At 43.5% G+C, this 23,355-nt stretch overlaps 1 protein-coding gene across 3 annotated transcripts in view; it reads right to left on the reverse strand.

Moving 5' to 3' along the window:
* LOC147014462 (actin nucleation-promoting factor WAS-like) overlaps positions 1–23,355 on the reverse strand; it is an 82,568-nt gene that overhangs the window by 57,951 nt on the left and 1,262 nt on the right. For all 3 annotated transcript variants that reach the window (XR_015050771.1, XM_085852417.1, XM_085852415.1), the window contains exons 2-5: positions 2,271–2,411; positions 1,505–1,591; positions 1,052–1,151; positions 590–625 (exon numbers count right to left, since the gene is read on the reverse strand). Coding sequence is in view for 2 of the 3 variants with exons in the window: in XM_085852415.1 (XP_085708541.1) it covers positions 590–625; positions 1,052–1,151; positions 1,505–1,591; positions 2,271–2,411 (364 nt within the window). In the remaining variant the exon portion in view is untranslated. The remainder of the gene's footprint in view (positions 1–589; positions 626–1,051; positions 1,152–1,504; positions 1,592–2,270; positions 2,412–23,355) is intronic.

Consider the following 23,355-nt stretch of genomic DNA (forward strand, 5'->3'; position numbering starts at 1 on the left):
GTTTGTTCTGACATTATATTGACAGAAATACTTATCCACAATCCTCCGCTCCCCCACCACTTCTTTCCAATGTATATATATATATATATATATATATATATATATATATATATATATATATATATATATATATATATATATATATATATATATATATACACATCCTCAGTCACTTTGTTCTGCAGGCGTGGACTGAACATCGTTCATTTGAAATTGCTTGTTATCCAGTCAATCAGAAAGCAATCATATCAGTGTTGAAGATTGTGAACATATAGCCAGGACTGATGAGGTTATGGAGATGCAGGGAGGGAGGGGTGAGGGAGGGCTTGCCTGGATGAGGAGGAGGGGGGGGAGGAACTTGCCCACCATCTTCTATCATACCCAATTAGATATTCCTAATTGCCAATCTACAGTGCTTTCAAACCCCTTCAAAACTTGCATGCCATTCAAATTGGTAAAACCTTACGAACATTGAGCTCTCAAAACATATTTTTGAACAATATTATGACATAACATTGTTAATGCAAACATAAATTCTTTTTCCGGAATAATTTTATTGGAACCACGATATATTGTTTCTGTCACTCACCACGGACGCTTTGCAGCCTTTGTGCTTGTTTCTTTTCTGTAAAGGGAAAAACAAGTGTAAGCATTATTTTTTTTTTAACGACATCAAATCTTGCATGGATAGTTTATGAAGACGTTTATTGATATTTATTGCCCATTTTCATGACTCAAATTGACTGAGCTGACGGTGTGCTGACTGGGGTATTCCTAAAATCAGGAATTGGAATATAGTTGCATTTTTTATTCTTTTTTCTCAAATTCAGCATGCCTGTATGGATATGCGACTGGTAAGGAATATATAAACGTGTGTATATATATATATATATTGCAAGCCTCGGTCTATTCTGAGTATCTCTTTTGCAAGAACCGATTTCAATGCCTCACGTACATCACTGTCCATTATAGTATGGCATGACCATCATTGGAGAATGCTGATGATCAATAAAGAGTGAAACATTGATTCCATCAGGCCTTTTTTCCAAACCTTGCTTCCGCTGTTGCCGCACTTGCATCTTCTCTTGTATAATGGCAAAGAAAGAAGCCGCCTCCTGGTCATCAGCAAAACTCAGTCCGGCCTGGTAATCCTACAAGACAAGCCAATCATGACTGGTCATCTTGTTAAATCATAAACAATGGCAAGGATTATATCGAGTCGACAATTAGGAAAAATGAGGAAATTTGGAGATACTTATTCACGTGGTTCTACAAACTATTTTGCAATTGAAGCTCAATGAGATGACGTCCATGTTTATTAGGATTCCATATGGCATCTCACTACATGGGAATGGGCGAAACCTGACTACTTGCCAGACATTAATAATCAATATCGCTCGTGTTATAGAAACATTCATATTAGAACATATACATGAACAATTAAAAGTGATGGCTTTTCACCATCACTGCTGATGTGGAGGTAGACGGTGAAGTTTGAACTTACATTAGCTTCAAACGTATGGAAATATGGTCGAGGTGTAATGTAGCAAAACTGGTTGTACATTTCCTGTTCCCAAATCTTTGCAGCTTCCTGTGCACGCAGAAGAAAGAAAACTTTTTAACCCAGGGAGTTGAAACAGCACTTCCTGAAATGAAACTTTCATTCAAGGTGTAAACCAAGAATACCTGAAAGGCTGAAATTATTTTTTAACACCCTGGTGATATCAATGAACCTGCCGCCACACTTTTCTCATCCTCACTCCTCCCTCCACTCAACCCCAGAAATGAAATCAAGTCATAAGCTTGATTAATTTAATCTGGTGTTGGTGTAGTGCAGGCATAATGGGCCAAATAGCCTCCTCTTGCATAGAATTTCCTTGTTAATCCTTGTTAATACAATTTAAAACAATCTTTCCCCCCCCCCCAAGTAACACCCTTTATGCATGTACACGCACACACACACACACACACACACACACACACACACACACACACACACACACACACACACACACACACACATCTTGCGAGGATGGAAGCAGATATATTTAGTAGCAAGAGGGTAAGGAAGCACAACACATATCCATGGGTTCAAGAAAGGAAGCTGAGTTTGGCAAAATTCATGCATATATAAACAACAAAACATCAAAATGAAATAGGCAGAAACAGGAAGTCAAACTTGTTTCATGAGCATGAGAATATCACTGTGTGCTAAACTTCCTATGTAGCAATGGAAGGATTATTTGGAGACAGCATTTGGGAGGATTCACCTTTACGTTATAGATGCGGATGTAGTAAGATCTCTGAGGATTGTCTTTCACAAAGCAGGCGACACCGCAATGGGTTTTGTTCCATTGTCGACCGGAGGATGGGCCAGAAGTGTACAGCTGGACCACTGCGGATGCAAGCGTCTGACCACACATGTTATTTAGATTACACTCCTGTATATGGAATACATAGTGTCATAGTTTTGCATTCTAATCACTTCTTAACCTCTCGCTGTCAGGTCAGGTTCGATCTGTGACCTGCTACAGGTACCATGTAAACCTGTACTAACCTGCCCCATGGTCAGGTTGTCGGCGACTAAACCGTCTCCCCCACCAGGTTTTCTGGTGAGGAGGGTGTTTGGATATGGACACCCAGCAGGATTAAAAACAAAACCTGTCAAAGGGCGGAGGAGCTCCTTGTGAGCCAATGGCCATCCATATCTAGTGCCCAACTGTGTCTGCGGACGTCCTCCTGCAGTTGGGTCACTTCTTATTAGGAGGTTGGTGGCAGGATTTGCACTCCGGCCACCGTAAAACCCTTCATTCCGCAAAACGCAAAAACGCAAAAAAATCTGAAAACCCACTCCGTGGGAGTACCTCCTGTGCAGCTTTCCTTCGCAGGGCAGCTCACCGGATGACGGGATTGGGGCAAAGCCTTCAGGACCCCCAATCTTTGATAGGAGGGAAACCACGGGGTAACATCCCTGGGTCAGATTGCGGGAGAGTGTGTCGGAGTGGTGCTGAGGTGTCGTCCACCAGACGGCGGTCTCCTTGGGTTAACCTGAGGCGGTCCCTTCGGGTGGGTGCCTGGAATGTCCTATCCCTAAGAGAGGACGATCACCTGTCTCTGTTATCATCTGAGCTCAAGCGTTTGGACATCGGGATTGCAGCTCTCTCTGAGGTTCGGAGACCGGATTGCGGCGAGATAATGGTGGGTGGTTACACCTACTATTGGTCTGGTCGCTCTGATGGTTACCATACCCAAGCAGTTGCTGTAGCTGTGTCCAATAAGCTGACCCCAATGATAATTGAGGTAACACCGGTCAACGAGCGTATTATGAGATTAAGGATTCGTCACTCCTTAGGTGTCATTTCCCTGGTCTCTGTTTATGCTCCGACTGAGGCGAGTGATCTCACCGTGAAGGATGCATTCTACGCCACACTCGAGTCTGTGGTTGATCAGTGCCCCAGACGAGATACACTTCTAGTCTTGGGGGATTTCAATGCATCGACTGGAACTGATAGGGACGGTTATGAAGTGTGTGTTGGTCCCCATGGGTCAGGAACTATGAACCAGAATAGCACTAAGTTCCTTGACTTTGCAAGAAGTCATGGACTTAGGGTGGCTGGTTCATGGTTTCAGCGACCACAATCTCATCGCTGGACTTGGTATTCCAACGCTAGCGGTGTGGCAAAGGAGATTGACCATGTCCTCATTGACGGTCGTTGGAGGATGATCCAGAACTGCAGGGTCTACCGGAGTGCTCAGTTCCTCAATACTGACCACAGGCTTGTTGTAGCAACTCTAAAGCTGCACCTTAAATCCTAGAGAATGGTACCATCCCAGCCGAGGCTGGATGTTGCCAAGCTGGATGAGAGATGAGAGAGTAGGCTGGATGGCTGGATGAGGTTTTGTTTTTAATCCTGCTGGATGTCCATGTCATACACCCTACTTACCAGGAAACCTGGTGGAGGAGATGGTTTAGTCACCGACAATCCGACCATGAAACAGTTTAGTACAAGTTTTCATGGTTCCTGTTGCAAGTCACACATCTAATCTGGCCTGACCTCTGCCACATTTTTGACATGTCATAAATTATTATCAATGGACATAATGATTTATGTCTTTTTATGAGTTACAGTGACCTGAAATAATATTCACCCCCTCCAAAGTTTTTGCATTTTGATGCCACCTGAGATTATTTTGTGATACTTTCAAATCAAACTTAATATATCGAGTCTTCACAAACTACTCCAAAGTGATAAAACTATAAAATGCAGAATAATGTGAATAAGTTAGATTAACAGAGAAAATAACATGATTCTCAGTTGTAGAAGTATTTTGCATCATTGTATAAGTATTCAGTTGTATAAGTAAACCCTTGGCTGAATTAACCCGAAATCACTTGAGGAGTTAATTATTTGTTTGAAAGGTTACAAAAAAAGCGTAATAGGTTTTATCTGTATGTAATCAGTGGTTTAACATAACAATTAAGTTCCCCCACTTATCTAAGGAGTTTTGTGGTGCAACTCACTTGGTCAACCAACAAGGCAACAATGAAGACCAAGGAGCTTTCCAAAAGAAGTCAGACATAAAGTGGTGGAGAATCACTATTCAGGAGAGGGTTATAAGAAGATTTAAAGTCACTCATTTATCCTTTTAGTTTGGAGAAATCCATCATTAAGAAGTGGAAGATGCATCAGACCATCCAGACTCTATCCAGATCAGGTCACCCATCCAAACTCAGCAACTGGGCAAACAGGAAACTAGTTCAGGATGTCACGAAATCCAACAATAACTTTAAAAGATCTACAAGGATCTATACCTGAGATGGGGGTCACATTTCAGGAGGACAATGACTAAAAGCACAAAGCAAAAGCCACACTGGAGTGGCTGAATAAAAGAAAAAACCCCGAAATATTCTTGAGTGGCTCAGTTAATGTCCTGACTTAAACACAATTTAACATTCATGGCGAAACTTAAGATTGCAGTTCATCGATGATCCCCATCAAACTTCGAAGAACTGGAGAAAATTTTTCACGTGAATAATGGGCAAAGATTGCACCCTCTCACTGTGCAAAGCTGGTAGGGATCTACCCAGAAAGAATGGTAGCCATCATTGCTGCAAAAGGTGCTTCCACCAAGTACTGACCTAACAGGCTGAATACTTTAGCAATCAGTGAATTTTGATTTGTACACGTTTTTTACAGGTATTCCTGACATGTAAACTACTTCAACTATAAGTGTTTAGTTTATCTCTTGAGTTATTAATAAAAAAAAGTTCATTTGAAAATTTTTTTTCTGCATAATTAGTAATTCATCTAAATGTGGAATTTTTGGTAGGGGTGAATACTTTTGCAAGTCACTGTACACCAAACTGACAACTATAATATGATTACAGAACCACACATCCAGTACTCTCAAGTCCCGAATCAGCGCGCATGCACGCTTCTTTTTTTTCGAGGTGAAAATCCCCCCAACACGGCCTCTATTCGGGTCTACACGCTTATTAAAAAGTCGTTCTTGCCACCCTCAGGTCATATTTACACCAGCGAGCGTGTTGGGTGACAATGTTGTCCCGTCGAGAGATGTGTCCATCTTTCCTCCCGAAATTCCTTCATCTGCCAACGATCTCCGCCATGGGTCTGGGTACTGTAGCGCGTCAATGCGGGTCCCGCCGGTTGATTCGTTCGGCTGCCTGAGTGTGGCGCCACTGACTTTCCCATACCGGAGAAGTACTGTACTAACGTCGCGGTTTACTTGTATCTCAAACGTTTCATGTCATTGAGACAAGATGGAAGAAGAGTCTGTCATGACGGATATTGAAATGGAAGGAGGTGAAGAATTAGACGAGGCATCTGCTGATGTCAGCGGTGGAAAGGGTGAAGAGATATCTGCCGATAGTAGTAGCACTGGAAAGGATGCGTTCAGGGATCATAAGCAACAGTGCACCCTCGAAGAGAGAAAGTCGCTTGGAGAACTTTGTCATAAATTCAAAGCGGACTTCGACCCTGAGTACGCAGCAGGAAAGTTGATGTATGATGATAAAAATAAAAGAAGAAGAAATATGTACGGAGGGGTTCATCCTCTCCCAAAGGAGGGGTTCATCTCCAGAGCTGTCCGTGAAAAATTTCCATCGTTGAAAAAGACGCCATCATCAGATACTCGATTCAGAGCGGCTTGGCAAGTCGACGGTCGTGCCTATCATCAGTTTGGAAAGAGCGAAACCGAGGTTGCATTATCCAAGAAGTTGTTTAGAACCCCTGGTGCTGGGAGGAAGCAAAAAGCCCCAGAGGTCCATCAGGCCGCATTCGAGTGGTTCATCGATGTCCGAGGAAGTCTGAAAGGCAGGCTTCCAAGGCAGGCTTCCTTGATGACGTCCAAGCTGTGATCGACAAACATTCGTCTTCCACATCCGAACTCTTCACTCCACAGTTCAGCATATTCAAAGCAATTAACGCAAGCTGCACGCTTATTAGACTTTTTTGGGATTTTCCACCCTACACGCTTATTCCGCCCTCTACTCTTGTTAAAATTTGGAAAATGTTCCACCCTACACACTTATTCAGACCCCCACGCTTATTAGACTTTTTTTTGATTTTCCACCCTACACGCTTATTCCGCCCTCTACTCTTGTTAAAATTTGGAAAATGTTCCACCCGACACACTTATTCCGCCCTCTACTCTTGTTAAAATTGGGAAAATGTTCCACCCGACACGCTTATTCCGCCCTCTACTCTTGTTAAAATTTGGAAAATGCTCCACCCTACACGCTTATTCCGCCCTCTACTCTTGTTAAAATTGGGAAAATGTTCCACCCGACATGCTTATTCCGCCCTCTACTCTTGTTAAAATTGGGAAAATGTTCCACCCGACATGCTTATTCCGCCCTCTACTCTTGTTAAAATTGGGAAAATGTTCCACCCTACATGCTTATTCCGCCCTCTACTCTTGTTAAAATTAGGAAAATGTTCCACCCGACACGCTTATTCCGCCCTCTACTCTTGTTAAAATTAGGAAAATGTTCCACCCTACACGCTTATTCCGCCCTCTACTCTTGTTAAAATTGGGAAAATGTTCCACCCTACATGCTTATTCCGCCCTCTACTCTTGTTAAAATTAGGAAAATGTTCCACCCTACACGCTTATTCTGCCCTCTCCTCTTGTTAAAATTTGGAAAATGTTCCACCCTACATGCTTATTCCGCCCTCTACTCTTGTTAAAATTGGGAAAATGTTCCACCCTACATGCTTATTCCGCCCTCTACTCTTGTTAAAATTAGGAAAATGTTCCACCCTACACGCTTATTCCGCCCTCTCCTCTTGTTAAAATTTGGAAAATGTTCCATCCTACACACTTATTCAGACCCCCACGCTTATTAGACTTTTTTGGATTTTCCATCCAACACGCTTATTCCGCCCTCTACTCTTGTTAAAATTTGGAAAATGTTCCACCCGACACGCTTATTCCGCCCTCTACTCTTGTTAAAATTTGGAAAATGTTCCACCCTACATGCTTATTCCGCCGTGTACTCTTGTTAAAATTGGGAAAATGTTCCACCCGACACGCTTATTCCGCCCTCTACTCTTGTTAAAATTTGGAAAATGTTCCACCCGACACGCTTATTCCGCCCTCTACTCTTGTTAAAATTTGGAAAATGTTCCACCCTACATGCTTATTCCGCCCTCTACTCTTGTTAAAATTGGGAAAATGTTCCACCCTACACGCTTATTCCGCCCTCTACTCTTGTTAAAATTTGGAAAATGTTCCACCTTACACACTTATTCAGACCCCCACGCTTATTCGACTTTTTTGGGATTTTCCACCCTACACGCTTATTCCGCCCTCTACTCTTGTTAAAATTTAGAAAATGTTCCACCCTACACACTTATTCAGACCCCCACGCTTATTAGACTTTTTTGGATTTTCCACCCAACATGCTTATTCCGCCCTCTACTCTTGTTAAAATTTGGAAGATGTTCCACCCCACATGCTTATTCTACCCTCTACTCTTATTAAAATTTGGAAGATGTTCCACCCTACACGCTTATTCCGCCCTCTACTCTTGTTAAAATTGGGAAAATGTTACACCCTACATGCTTATTCCGCCCTCTACTCTTGTTAAAATTGGGAAGATGTTCCACCCTACATGCTTATTCCGCCCTCTACTCTTGTTAAAATTGGGAAAATGTTCCACCCTACACGCTTATTCCGCCCTCTACTCTTGTTAAAATTTGGAAAATGTTCCACCTTACACACTTATTCAGACCCCCACGCTTATTCGACTTTTTTGGGATTTTCCACCCTACACGCTTATTCCGCCCTCTACTCTTGTTAAAATTTAGAAAATGTTCCACCCTACACACTTATTCAGACCCCCACGCTTATTAGACTTTTTTGGATTTTCCACCCAACATGCTTATTCCGCCCTCTACTCTTGTTAAAATTTGGAAGATGTTCCACCCCACATGCTTATTCTACCCTCTACTCTTATTAAAATTTGGAAGATGTTCCACCCTACACGCTTATTCCGCCCTCTACTCTTGTTAAAATTGGGAAAATGTTACACCCTACATGCTTATTCCGCCCTCTACTCTTGTTAAAATTGGGAAGATGTTCCACCCTACATGCTTATTCCGCCCTCTACTCTTGTTAAAATTTGGAAAATGTTCCACCCTACATGCTTATTCCGCCCTCTACTCTTGTTAAAATTTGGAAGATGTTCCACCCTACACGCTTATTCCGCCCTCTACTCTTGTTAAAATTGGGAAAATGTTACACCCTACATGCTTATTCCGCCCTCTACTCTTGTTAAAATTTGGAAAATGTTCCACCCTACACACTTATTCAGACCCCCACGCTTATTAGACTTTTTTGGATTTTCCACCCAACACGCTTATTCCGCCCTCTACACTTGTTAAAATTTGGAAAATGTTCCACCCGACACGCTTATTCCGCCCTCTACTCATTAAAATTTCGAAAATGTTCCACCCTACACGCTTATTCCGCCCTCTACTCTTATTAAAATTTCGAAAATGTTCCACCCTACACACTTATTCAGACCCCCACGCTTATTAGACTTTTTTGGATTTTCCACCCTACACGCTTATTCCACCCTCTACTCTTGTTAAAATTTGGAAAATGTTCCACCGTACACGCTTATTCAGACCCCCACGCTTATTCGGGACTTGAGAGTAAATGTACCCATGGGATTGCAACTTAGCTGTCACAGAAATGACCCTGAAGTCGGTTTTCCTCTCAAGCAAATGACTTTATTTTCCCAATGTTTTTCATTCCGGAATCTGCAGGAAATCTATCCATTTTGAAACCCTTCTCTTAACGATCGGTGGATCCAATGGCATGGCGTACTGTCGTTTATAAAATGATGAACTATCACGTGCTTATTCAATGAGATATCGATGGATACAAAATGGTGCCCATGACCCACATGACCAGAAATTTCCTGGACTGAGCACGTCATGACTCCTATATGGGGACGTAAGAGAGCAGTGCCCTACAGGCTACAACACTATATACTAGAGTTTGGCAAACTTAATAGTCGGCGTAATTTTGTTAACCAACTGTTTGCGTGTGGTTTAGCATTAATTACGTACTATTGGAATGCACCTTTGTGACCTTTAGACCTGTTAGATCCATTCGATCCTTCAGAGCTTTACTTTTAGGCCTTTTTAAAACCTGAAGACTGCTCTGACCCCTGAGACATCTTGGATATTTAAACCTTTGAAGTTAGACCCTTCAGACCTTTGACTTTTACAACCTCAATAGACCCCTTAGACTCTTAGGGCTTTAACATTAGAATGTTACAACACCTTCAGACCCTCAAGATCTACAGGACCCTCAAGAACCCATTAGACCCTCAAGACCTTAAAGACATTTTAGATCCTTCAACCCCCTTAACCCCTCAACATCCTAAACACCCTCAGCACGTAAAAACGATATCATGTAAAAAATTTAGTGAGAATAAGTCGATTATTCTGCAACTTAAAAATATGATTGTTCATGAATTATTGTGGGTTACGAAGTATAACGCACAAGTTAAACATTTGATTTGAATCAAATTGGAAGCAAGCAAAACAGAAAAGAAAAACAAAAACGAAAGAAACTAGAAGGGCACTTGGTAAAGCGCATACTTCCGCCACGTAATGCCTGATCCACAATAACATATTGTTACGTCTGAGGGGGGGGGGGGTATGCATTCAAAGGGTAATTAGGATGTTTAATTAGGTATGCCATGCTGTTCGAGTTTACCAGGATCTCGATGTAATAAGTAGCAATTCAGTGGTGATAAGTTGTCGAGTAAATGTCCATTTCTTTAAGGGGGAAATGATAATTGTCACGTAATTAGATAGGGAGACGGGTTAGGGTAAATGTGTATGCGTAAACCCTTTTAGTATTCCCTGTAGGCTTGCCGTGACGTAACAGGACAGTGCTGCGGATGGCTCCGCCCCGTGATCACGATTGGCGGAAGGCGACGGCGGAGGGCCAATAAAAGGGCTCGATTGGAAGTGACGAGGACTCGAGTATAAAAAGGTTCTGTTCGGGTAAAAAAAAAGAGGAGGAAGAGTCATAAAAAAAAGAAAGCGTCTGGTCGAGGCTGTTTGTCTCTGAGCATGCTCTCTGGTTGCGCTGGTTCATTCCTCGATTCGTCCTGTCTCGTGGCCTTGCTGTGCCTCGTGCCTCACCTCGGTTGGCTCTGGAGTTCTGCTGGCTCGGAGTACGGGACCGAACGGCGGGCAGACCTGCCTCCCTCTCCTGCTCACATCTTGGCACCAGAACTGGCTCCCTGGCGGCTGTGAGCGGTCTTGGGCCTACACCAGGATGTCGACACCACCAGGAACAGTACCACGGTGTCTCCTGCCCCTGACGAGCGCAACGCCAGCTCGTCCGGCGCCAATCCAGTGACTGTTGCGTCGACACCACGGGCAAGCCTGATCACCAGCTACGTTGTGTGTGCGTGCGTGCATGCGTGCGTGTGCGTGTGCGTGTGCCTGGCGCCTTAGAGGGTTTGAGATTTGTATATCCATTGGAATTGTTTGTGTTTTCCCCACGCCCGAACCCACGCCACCATCCCGTCGAATCGCCCCGGATCCCTCCTCTTGCCGAGTCTTATTATTATTTCTGGTTAGAGAAATAAACATTATTAACTCAGTGAAAAGCGACTCGTGCCACCTTCCTCGTCCCGTTTGCGGTAGAGCGATTGGAACCGCCATGTTTGGGTTATAAAAAATAAACCGCCTCCATCGTTTCGGCTCATTCTACGTTGGCGGGACTGTTCAAGTCCCGTGGACGTCACATTGGTGTCAGGGTGTTGGATGTTCGAACCCCTCTAAATTATATTTGGTATCGGGAGAATATACCAAGATTAAAATCTCGCCACGAACTGGAATATAAAATTACTTCAGAAAAGCGCGCGAGCGCGGGAAAATTTTGGCAGGATTTTTCAAATTAAAATTAATTGGCGGCAAACGGGATTTCTGCACCATGGCGGATGTGCAGATGTTGGAGGAGGAAGGCCACGTGTCTGGCAGCGAGTCGGGGGAAGAAGGGAGAGACGGGGTAGGAATGGAACCTCCCCCATTCCGAGCGGGGACCGTGCTTCATCGCCCGTAATGGAGCCGGCAGCGCCGGAAACCGGCACGATGACGATCTGGACAATGTTGGAACGTTTAATGAGTGCAATTACAGCACAGGCGGCAAAAATGACGGCACATGGGGCAGAAATGGCAAAAATGACGGCACAGGGGGCAGAAATGGCAAATCAATTCGTGACACAGAGGGCAGAAATGACAGATCAATTGGGGGTAATGGGGGTACAGTTGGGTGCACGGATTGATTCAATGAGGGATGAATTGGGGGAAAAGATGGAGAAAATCAAAACTGAGATGCAGGAGTGTGTGGATGTTAAATTGGGAGAAATACAAAGTAAATTCGAGGATAGATTGGAGGAAACAAAGGTAGAAATTACATTGGAGGGGGAAAATATACAGAAAAAATTGGTAGATAAAATTGATGTAACGAACATTCGGGTTGATACAGTGGATGAAAGCCTGGAACGTCATCGTGCCTGTGTGGATGCTCGTATGCAGCTGCAAGTAGAAGAGTGGGGAGAGCTGAGGAAGCAAGGGATGAATTTGGCGGAGGAGGTAAAAGGATTGGAGGCTCGTTTGGACGAACAAGATAAAATTATGAGCTAAGATGGAGACTTGGATAAAGGCTTAGTAGAGCCGTGTTTTGTAAGCGTGTCCAGGTTGGTTGAGGAGCAGCTACAAACGCGCGACGGAGCCTTGGAGGAGGTTGTGCGGGCCCAGAAGATCCTGCGGGAAGAGGTGAATCGGTCCATTCAACGTTTGGAACAGGAGGCAAAATTTACCCATGAGACCCTCACCACAAAACATCTTTGGCCACAGTGGGCTCCGAAATTGGATACGCAGCCACAAGGGTGTTTGATCCCTGGGCTGGATTCGGACAAAGGAGAAACTGGGAAGCGGGCCACCGGAAAAGTGATCCGCCTGGTAAATTTTGACGGGTCAGTGAGCGTTGAAGCTTTTCTGACGCAATTTGAGTGCATTTCCCGACTAAACGGGTGGAATGAGCGGGAACGTACAGGGAATTTGGTGGCAACGTTGCGGGGACCAGCCGCAGATGTGTTAAACGTGATTGCGGAGGGGATGTTGATCAGCTCCCACATTTGCAAGGCGTTGAGCCGTCGGTTTGGGTTCGCAGCAAACTGTGATCTGGTGCGGGCCCAGCTCCAGCACCGCAGATTAAAGTCGGGCGAGACAGTGCAGGAGCTGGCACAGGACATTTACCAATCAGTCAGGATCGCGTATCGGGACTTAACAGTGGAGGCGTGGGACAGACTGGCACTTGAGAAATTTTTAGCTGCTCTTCCGGACCCTGATGTCCAAGTGCTGGTTGAGTTACAGGATCCACCCACCGTTCACCGAGCGGCCGAGTGCGCAGCCAGGCTGGCCTCGTGGAAGCGGCCGGGCCGGGTGCCAGAGAGGCCATCGGTGACGGTCCGACAGGCGGAGATTCAGGATCAGGGAGGGGGCTGGGAGAAATTGGCATTACCCAAATGTTTCAGGAAATTTGCCAGAAACTGTCAAGTTTGATAAGGGGTAATTCGGCAGTAGGTGCGCCACAGCTGCGGGGTCCAGCTCAGCCAATAGAGCAATTCGATTATGGCCGAGGGGGTCCGGAACCGGAAGAGACATTACACAGATACCCACGGGGGGCTTTTATGGGGAGTTGTTTCCGGTGCGGGCGAAGAGGACACGTGTAACAATATTGCCGGTACCCGGCGATGGAGGGACCCTCCAATAGACTTTTAGACTCGGAGAGGATGAATCCTCCTGCTGAACCGCCAGGTCTATCCGAGGTGCCCTTTCATAGGTCGAGTTCGGAGATCACTGTCGGGGGTCGGGGAGACTAGATTGGGCTGAGCATATGGGCCATGCACGGCTGGTGAGATTGTGGCGAAGTGCCCTCCTTTGGTGAAAATAGTGAATTGTGGGAAAATTGGCATGTGTTTGTAAGTTCTGCTGGGTTTTCGAGTGACAGTAGGGACAGTGGGTAATTGGTAACAAAGCGGGCACGAGTGGCTGTCCAATGGCTGGTGCGTGGATCGGGTGAGAAGTGCTGTGTGAGTTGTTTCAAGTTAAGAAGTGAATTGTATGGTGCACACATTGATTTTTTTTTTATTTGACATGGTGTGGTAACAGGGAAGGTCATGGTCGGTGAAGTGTTAGAAATGCAGGTGTCACATGTAAGGCCGATGGGGTGGGGGGAGTCATGTGGGTTTTGTGGGTGGGGATGATGTGCTTGTCCGCAGGGATTGCTGAGGCTCACGGTCAGCGGGAATTGCGACCCCCTTCAAGGAGATTCACCCCTGGTGGCTGATGGTGACAGTGTCTGGAGGCAACCGGGAGAGGGTCTGGTTGGGCGACCAAGGCGGGTAGGACTTTGGCGACCCAGGAAGGCCAGAGGAGCTCGTGAGACCCCTTCCAGTGTGTTGTATGGGGTTAGAGCTGATGGCTACCAGGGGGGTGGGAATCAAAGGGAGTGGGGCGGAGAAACGTCCGGGTTGGACTAAAGCTTACCTGTGGGCATGGTTGCACCTGAGATGCCCCCATCATCTTGTGGTAACCCACCCCACGGCCATGACGGGATTCAGCCTGCATCATTAAAATGGAGACCATGACCTAGAAATGTGATGATGACCATGGTGTGAGTGTTGTGAAGATGAGTGAGTCCCACTTGATCCCGCACAACTTGACATGTGCAGCAAGGGTATGCTGTCCACATAATTTTGGGGTCAAGCAAATTTGAAAATTGGCTCCCCAAATAACGCTGGGTCTATTAGCATCCACTGGGGGAGGCGGTCAAGTGTAAATATCCCGTGAATAGTGTCGTTAAGGCTTAGAGTAGGAATGTAAAGTACAAGTGTTGTGTTTTTGTGGAACCTTTTGTTTCCCCTCCCCAGATCACTGGAAGAGTGTTGGACAGGAGCGATGATCCAGAGGATGGAGTGCAACTTCGCTCAGTGCTCTCATCTGATAAAATAAAATAAAAAATGAATGATTGTTTAGGCGAGGATAAGGCCATAAGGTGGTAGTACGTTAAGCAGGATAGGTAAGTTAGCTGCGGCTCGCTGCCCATTGCCCCTCCTACTTTATTTCGTTAGGTTAAATAGGTGTGAGTCAGTAAGTGTTAAGGCTGGTACGGTAGCGCCTGTGATATACCTTGCAGGAGCTGCGGTACCAGAAGAGGGGGCAGTGTTACGTAGGGGGGGGGTATGCATTCAAAGGGTAATTAGGATGTTTAATTAGGTATGCCATGCTGTTCGAGTGTACCAGGATCTCGATGTAATAAGTAGCAATTCAGTGGTGATAAGTTGTCTTGTTAATGTCCATTTCTTTAAGGGGGAAATGATAATTGTCACTTAATTGGATAGGGAGACGGGTTAGGGTAAGTGTGTCTGCGTAAACCCTTTTAGTATTCCCTGTAGGCTTGCCGTGACGTAACAGGACAGTGCTACAGATGGCTCCGCACCGTGATCACGATTGGCGGAAGGCGACGGCGGAGGGCCAATAAAAGGGCTCGATTGGAAGTGACGAGGACTCGAGTATAAAAAGGTTCTGTTCGGGAAAAGAAGAAGAGGAGGAAGAGTCATAAAAAAGAAAGTGTCTGGTCGAGGCTGTTTGTCTCTGAGCGTGCTCTCTGGTTGCGCTGGTTCGTTCCTCGATTCGCTGTGCCTCGTGCCTCACCTCGGTTGGCTCTGGAGTTCTGCTGGCTCGGAGTACGGGACCGAACGGCGGGCGGACCTGCCTCCCTCTCCTGCTCGCATCTTGGCGCCAGAACTGGCTCCCTGGCGGCTGTGAGCGGTCTTGGGCCTACACCAGGAGGTCGACACCACCAGGAACAGCACCACGGTGTCTCCTGCCCCTGACGAGCGCAACGCCAGCTCGTCCGGTGCCAATCCAGTGACTGTTGCGTCGACACCATGGGCAAGCCTGACCACCAGCTACGTTGTGTGTGTGTGTGTACCTGGCGCCTTAGAGGGTTTGAGATTTGTATATCCATTGGAATTGTTTGTGTTTTCCCCACGCCCGAACCCACACCACCATCCCGTCGAATCGCCCCGGATCCCTCCTCTTGCCGAGTCTTATTATTATTTCTGGTTAGAGAAATAAACATTATTAACTCGGTGAAAAGCGACTCGTGCCACCTTCCTCGTCCCGTTTGCTGTGGATCGATTAAAACCGCCATATTTTGGTTATAAAAAAAATAAACCGCCTCCATCGTTTTGGCTCGGTCTACATTGGTGGGACTGTTCAAGTCCCGTGGATGTCACAATATGTTGATCCACAATAACACAATAACATATGGCCCAATACATTTTTGAAATATCATGCAACATATTGTTTTTGGCCATATCTCTCAATGGTGAAGAATCACTTAAAAAATTAAATAATAATTATCATATCCAGATCTGGAATCGGATCTTCACGAAAATCGAATCAATTTGTCATGGTCACCCACCCAACCTGTCCACCAAGTTTCGTTCGAATCCGTCCACAACTTTTTGAGATATCCTGCTACATATTAGTTTCGCCCGATCTCTCAATGGTGAAGAATCACTGAAAAAATTATCGGATCCGGATTCAGATCTTTAACAGAATGGAATCAATTCTTCCTTGTCATACACCCAACGTGTCCGCCAACTGTCATCTGAATCCGTCCACAACTTTTTGAGATATTGTGCTATATATCGTGTTTTGGCCCTATCTCTCAATGGTGAAGAAGCACATAAAAATGATAATAGTCACATCCGGATCTTCACCAAAATCTAATCAGATCGTTCTTGTCACACACCGAACCTGTCCACCAAATGTCATCCAGATCCATTCATGCAATTGTGATGCACTATGCAATTGCTGATTAATATTCAGGTTAGTAATGGAGGACTAACAGCAATGGTGTAGGAAACTGTACTCACTGACACCTTGGCTGACTTTGCAATTTCTCTAAAGGAAAGACCTACACTTTTAAGGGTTATAATGGTCTGTCTGTCTTCCTTTGTTAATTGTCTTTTTCTCACCATTATGATAGCAATATACTACTTCCTGCAGTGCAATATTGTCCGAATAATGCTTCAGAGGGTGCAGCAACACAGTCTGTTCCAACACCGGTTTTATACAGACAGAGGGTTTGTAACTAATCAACAAAAGTTGGGACACCTGTAGGAATTGTTTGCATCAACATTCAAAGTTTAATTTACTTCCATTGCTGCAGAACAGCTGCAGTTGCTGACCCACTATTTGTTTCCTAAAAAGGGCCTTTTTTAACAACTCTGAAATTTACATCATTTTTCAGTTTTTGTTCACCTAAACTTTTTTTTTAACCTCTGGCAGTTTACCGCCTAGCTTTGTACCATTTCAGGTTATTCACTGGACTTGAACTGCTTAAATTTCAGTAAAAACTGAAAAATTGGGGTGTTCTAAAACTTTTGACCAGTAGTGTATGTATGTATGTATGTGCATATATATATATATATATATATATATATATATATATATATATATATATATATATATATAATTACTGTACCAGTCAAAAGTTTGTACACACTGACTCATTTGAGGGTTTTTCTTTATTTTTACTATCTTCTACATTGTAGAATCATAGTGAAGACATCAAAACCATGAAATAACACATATGGAATTATGTAGGAACCAAAAAAGTGTTCAACAAATCAAAATATATTGTATATTTTGGATTCTTCAAAGTAGCCACCCTTTGCCTTGATGACAGCTTTGCACACTCTTGGCATTCTCTCAACCAGCTTCATGAGGTAGTCGCCTGGAATGCTTTTCCAACAGTTTTGAAGGAGTTCCCATATATGCTGAGCACTTGTTGGCTGCCTTTCCTTCACTTTGCGGTCCAACTCATTCCAAACCATCTCAATTGGGTTTAGGTCAGGTGATTGTGGATTCCAGGTCAGTAGTACATCACTCTCCTTGGTAAAATAGCCCGAACACAGCCTGGAGGTGTGTTTTGGGTCATTGTTCTGTTGAAAAACAAATGATGGTCCCACTACGCACAAAGCAGATGGGGTAGCATATTGCTGCAGAATGCTGTGGTAGCCATGCTGGTTAAGTGTGCCTTGAATTCTAAATAGATCGCCGACAGTGTCACCAGCAACCACACCATCACACCTCCTCCTCCATGCTTCACGGTGGGAAACCACTCATGCAGAGATCATCCGTTCACCTTTGCATCTCACAAAGACACGGCAGTTGAAACCAAAAATCTCAAATTTGGACTCATCAGACCAAAGGACAGATTTCCACGGGTCTCATGTTCATTGCTCGTGTTTCTTGGCCCAAGCAAGTCTCTTCTTTTTTATTGGTCTCCCTCAAAAGTGGTTTCTTTGCAGCAGTTTGACCATGAATGCCTGATTCACGCAGTCTCCTCTGAACAGTTTATGTAGAGATGTGTCTGTTACTTGAACTCTGTGAAGCATTTACTTGGGCTGGAATCTGAAGTGCAGTTCATTGGTGATTTCTGATGCTAGTAACTCTAATAAACTTATCCTCTGCAGGAGAGGTAACTCTGGGTCTTCCTTTCTTGCGGCGGTCCTCATGAGAGCCAGTTTCATCATAGCGCTTGATGTTATGGACAGGACATAATATCAAGCATTGATGTTGATGGTTTTCGTGACGGCACATGACAAAACTTTCAAAGTTCTGAATTTTTCGGATTGACTGACCTTCATGTCTTAAAGTAATGATGGACTGTTGTTTCGTTGACTGTTTCTTTGCTTCGTTGAGTTGTTCTTGCCATAATTTGGACTACTACAGTAGACAAAATAATGGTCTTTTCCAAAATAGGGCTATTTCCTGTATGCCAACCCTACCTTGTCACAACACAACTGATTGGCTCAAACGCATTAAGAAGGAAATGAATTCCACAAATTAACTTTGGAATGGAAAAGCATTCCAGGTGACTACCTCATGAAGCTGGTTGAGAGAATGCCAAGAGTGTGCAAAGCTGTCATCAAGGCAAATTGTGGCTACTTTGATGAATCCAAAATATTAAATATACTTTGATTTGTTCAACACTTTTTTTTGGTTACTACCTAATTCCATATGTGTTATTTCATAGTTTTGATGTCTTCACTATTATTCTACAATGTAGAAAAGAGTAAAAATAAAGAAAAACCCTTGAATTAGTAGGTGTGTCCAAACTTTTGACTGGTAGTGTGTGTGTGTGTGTGTGTGTGTGTGTGTGTGTGTGTGTGTGTGTGTGTGTGTGTGTGTGTGTGTGTGTGTGTGTGTGTGTGTGTGTGTGTGTGTGTGTGTGTGTGTGTGTGTGTGTGTGTTAGTTTTTACTTGATTATGTTAGGAACAGAGCAATCCCTATGATTTTAATCTTTGATTCATATGCCAGGCTTGTCACCTTCACCTGGCCCTCCAAAATATTTTTTTCAAATGGAAGCATTCCCAGTGTGAAGAAGAATTCAGAAATGATATTCCACGTTGAATTGGCATGATATGTGCACGGGCCATTGATATAAAGGTATATTTATTTACCCGTGGTATCCTCTGTAGAAAAATAAATCGGCGATAAACATTAAATATCCACAACACATAGAATACAAAATATGAAGAATTTTTTTTGGCTCTCTTTACCTCCCTTTTCTCATCCACCCCTCCTCTCTCCCATTTCCTCACTCTCCTTCTCTCTCCATTCCCTTTTCTCCCCTATGTCTTCCTTTCATCAATTTTCTTGCACACTCATCCCTCCCCATCCTCCAAGAATTGCCACACCGTGATCCAAAATGGTCACAAACAAATCAGAAATGGTATTGCGTCATTAATTTACAAAATATATTATTGTCATTTTTTGTAACAATATATAGCTTTGGTGTTTCTTGTAACACCGCACTCATAGTCATGGGAAATGTGTTTTTTTTTTAATACAAGTGTTATCATTGATAATTATATTACAAATGGAGACAATCTTGCTGTCTCGAGCATATTCTTCCGGTATTCATGACTCGTATATCTCAGACACTGCAATGTACACATCCGTGGTCGGCTGTGGGTCCTTCAAGGAAGTGTAACTCGCATCCGGCTAACCAACCGCAGTTTTTCCACGAACCAAAAAAGAGCAGTGCAGCAGCCCACGCTGTTTGAAAGCATTCTTTCCAATCCAACTTCCTTTTTTTTTTTTACACCATGGCACTTCTTCATTTCTCCATGAGATAGTCGGTTCTGTTTTTGTTTTCTGCAATAACGTATCATAAACCGTTTGAAAATAATGGAGAATTCTGAAATCTCCATGATGTTGAATTACTAAAGCAAACCAAACAAATGACATACTTCAACCAAGCTACATATCAAACGTTTCCACAACCGGTGTCCCTCCCTCAACCTTTACCTCCCTGGGCTTGCTCCCAAAACAAGAGGACACATTACAGAATTAGATGAGTTCGCTTTCTGGGATTATGAAGAATGAAAGAGGCTCATGGCACTATATAGCAACTAGGTTTGAAAAATGACTACTAAAAGGTCTTGGGAAATGGTTTTGTTGTTAAAAGACAAGCAGCATGGAGCAGGTCCTCTTGTAAGCCTCACTATAAAAAATGAAGTATTGTCCACGGTCAGCATAAACACAGAGTTTGGATGATGGACAGGTTCGGGTCCTGATCTTCACCAAAATCCTTCTCACAGACAGACACACGGCAAATGCGGGTGAATACATAACCTCGCGTGTCCAACATCAGTAGTGGAGGTAATAAATTTTTTTCACAATAGCTGTTACTGGCGGTGCACGTACGGTGCCTATATAAAGTCCACACCCCCTTTCAAAATTTTCACCTTTTGTTGCCTCATAACCTGGAATTAAATTGCATTAAATCAGACTTTTCCCACCTTTACTTACACATCGTAACCCACAACTTCCAAGTGAAAAACAAATTATACAAATTTCAGAAAATTAATTAAAATTTCAAAACTAGAATATCTTGGTTGGATAAGTGTCCACCCCCCTGAGTTAATACTTGATGGAAGCACCTTTGACAGCAATTACAGCTGTGAGTCTAAGGATGGGTCTCGACCAACTTTGCACACCTTGATTGGGCAATGTTTGTCCATTCTCCTGAACAAAACTGTTCGAGCTCAGTTAAGTTGCATGGGGAGCATTGATGGACAACAATCTTCAAGTCATGCCATATATTTTCAATTGGATTTAGGTCAGGGCTCTGACTGTGCCACTCAATAACTTTTATCTTTTTGTTCCTTATCCACTCAACTGTAGCTTTGACTGTGCTGCAGGTCGTTGTCATGCTACAAGGTGAGCTCCTTTCCCAATTTCAGCTTTCTTGCAGAGGGCAGCAGGTTTTCCTCGAGGATTTTTCTGTATTTTGCTTCATCCCTTCGATCCTGACAAGTGCCCCAGTCCATGCTGATGAGAAGCATCCCCATAACATGATGCTACCACCACCATGTATCACAGTAGGTATGGTGTTATTTGGGTGATGTGCTGTGTTGGGTTTGCACCAAATGTAACGTTTTGCATGTCGGCCAAAAAGTTCCATCTTGGTTTCATCAGACCACAAAACCTTTTCCACATGGCTTCAAAATCTCCAGAATGGTTTTTTGCAGACCTCAAATGGGACTCAAGGTGGGTTTTTTGAGTATTGGCTTCCTTGTTGCCACCGTACCATACAGGCAGACTTTTGGAGTGTTTGAGATATTGTTGTCACGTGCACACAGTGGCCAGTATTTACCATAAAGGTCTTCAGCTCTTTCCTCGATGCCATTGGCCTCTTGGTGGCCACTCTGATGAGTCTCCTCCTTGCTTGGTCATCCAGTTTGGATGGACGGCCTGATCTAAGCACAGTCTTGGTGGTACCATACTCCTCCCAATTCTTAATGATTGTTTTGACTGTGCTCCAAAGGATATACAAGGTCTTTGAAATATTTTTATACCCATCCCCTGATCTGTGCCTTTCCACAGCTTTATCCCAGAGGTCTTTTGAAAGCTCTTTGTGCTCATGGTTGAGTCTTTGCTGTGAAATGCACGATCCAACACAGGAAACTTAAAGGAACAGCTGATTTTATTCTGAAATAATCAAAATCACCAGTTTAACACAGGTGGAAGCCAATTAAGTTAGTGTGATTTTGAAAGTGATTGTTTACACCTGAGTTAATTTACAATTGATATTATAAAAGGGGGGGAGGGGGTGGACACTTATCAACCAAGATATTCTAGTTTTGTATTTTTAATTAATTTTCTGAAATTTGTTGAATTTGTTTTTCACTTGGAAGTTGTGGGTTATGATGTGGTGGAGTTATAAAGGTTGTGGGTTATAAAGGTGGAAAAAGTCTGATTTAATGAATTTTAATTCCAGGCTATAAGGCAACAAAAGGTAAAAAATGTGAAAGGTGGCGTCGGCTTTCTATACGCACTGTACATGTCCTGTTATAGTGGTTTATTGAAGATTAATATCGAACTTCCGAGTGACCGCAATCGCTTAATGTTCATTCTCTTCTTTCGGAAGCACCACATGGCTGTGAGTAGCATCAGTCGCTTTGTTGCCAGACAGGTTGGAAAATAATGGAAGGAAGCAACGTCTCCATCTGAGAGCTTTTAGATGTTTCCCGAAACTTTTGAGATAATTTATATCATTGAAGTTCACATGTTACACATGTTGCAATTTCAAAAGCAGGTGTCAAAATTCAAAACGAGTCGTTCATCGGGTCCGAACGAGCCAGCTAGTTTTCTTTTTACGATCACTGTTCCAGTTACAATTCTGATGGTTTCTCATTTAAGTTTAGGAACATTTCCAGATGATGTGCATCACATCTTTGCTCCAATGGCTCTTTTATAGATGTTCACTGAACCTCAGACAGCTCTCAGTTGTATTTCCTGGTATCCCATTTTGATTGTATCTGATTTGCTGGCTTGATCCTGACTAGATTCCAATTGGATTTGACACAACTAAGGTCGTGGACCTGCTGTTTGGAAAGGTTCTGGGAATGAAGGAGTGAAACCTCGATGATCGAAGGTACCCAGCTGATGTTAATTGAATCGGAGAGTCCAGTACGCAGACAAAATTATTCAAATCTATTTTGATTTCTCCACAATTACTTCCATTATCACTCCAGTAACTCTGAATATCACTTGTACGATAATGAATCATTTTTTGATTGCAAGTTATTTTCATATATATATATATAAATATATATATATATATATATATATATATATATATATATATGTATATATCCTGTATATTGATCATATATCCAACATATATGTTAAATAATTCTTTTTTTTCTTTTTTTCAAACTATTTTGACCAAAGTATTTCAGTGCTGATTCATCAATTCGCAATGCCGTCCTTTCCTGTTCATCATTTCATGAGTGCTATATCTGATCCCAATGCCTTGTTACCTCAACCACCAAAGGTGGACAGAGGTTCCATGTTTTCACCCATGTCTGTCTGTCTGTCTGTTTATCTCAAAAAGTTGTGGACGAGTTTTGATAAAACTGGGTGGATGAGTCGGTGAGGTGACAAGAACAAGCCAATTCGATTTTGGTTCATGTCTGGATCCAGATCAGGCCCATCAGTGGGATACAAAATGTAAACTGTTCGGCCTGGTGGAGATATGTGTGCTGTTCTAATTTTCAATGTTTGTGCTTTATGGAATGGTCAGGTCATGTATGTGTTGCGGCATCATTTTCAAAATTCCCCCCCCCCACCACCCCCAATCCTCCTTCTACAACTATTTTTACGACACGAATATTAAACTTTGCTTTGTGCTCAATGTCG

Source organism: Eptatretus burgeri, chromosome 13 (genome assembly GCF_056783735.1).
Source record: "Eptatretus burgeri isolate ZD-2024b chromosome 13, Ebu_testis_v1, whole genome shotgun sequence".
Classification (NCBI taxonomy): Eukaryota; Metazoa; Chordata; class Myxini; order Myxiniformes; family Myxinidae; genus Eptatretus; species Eptatretus burgeri.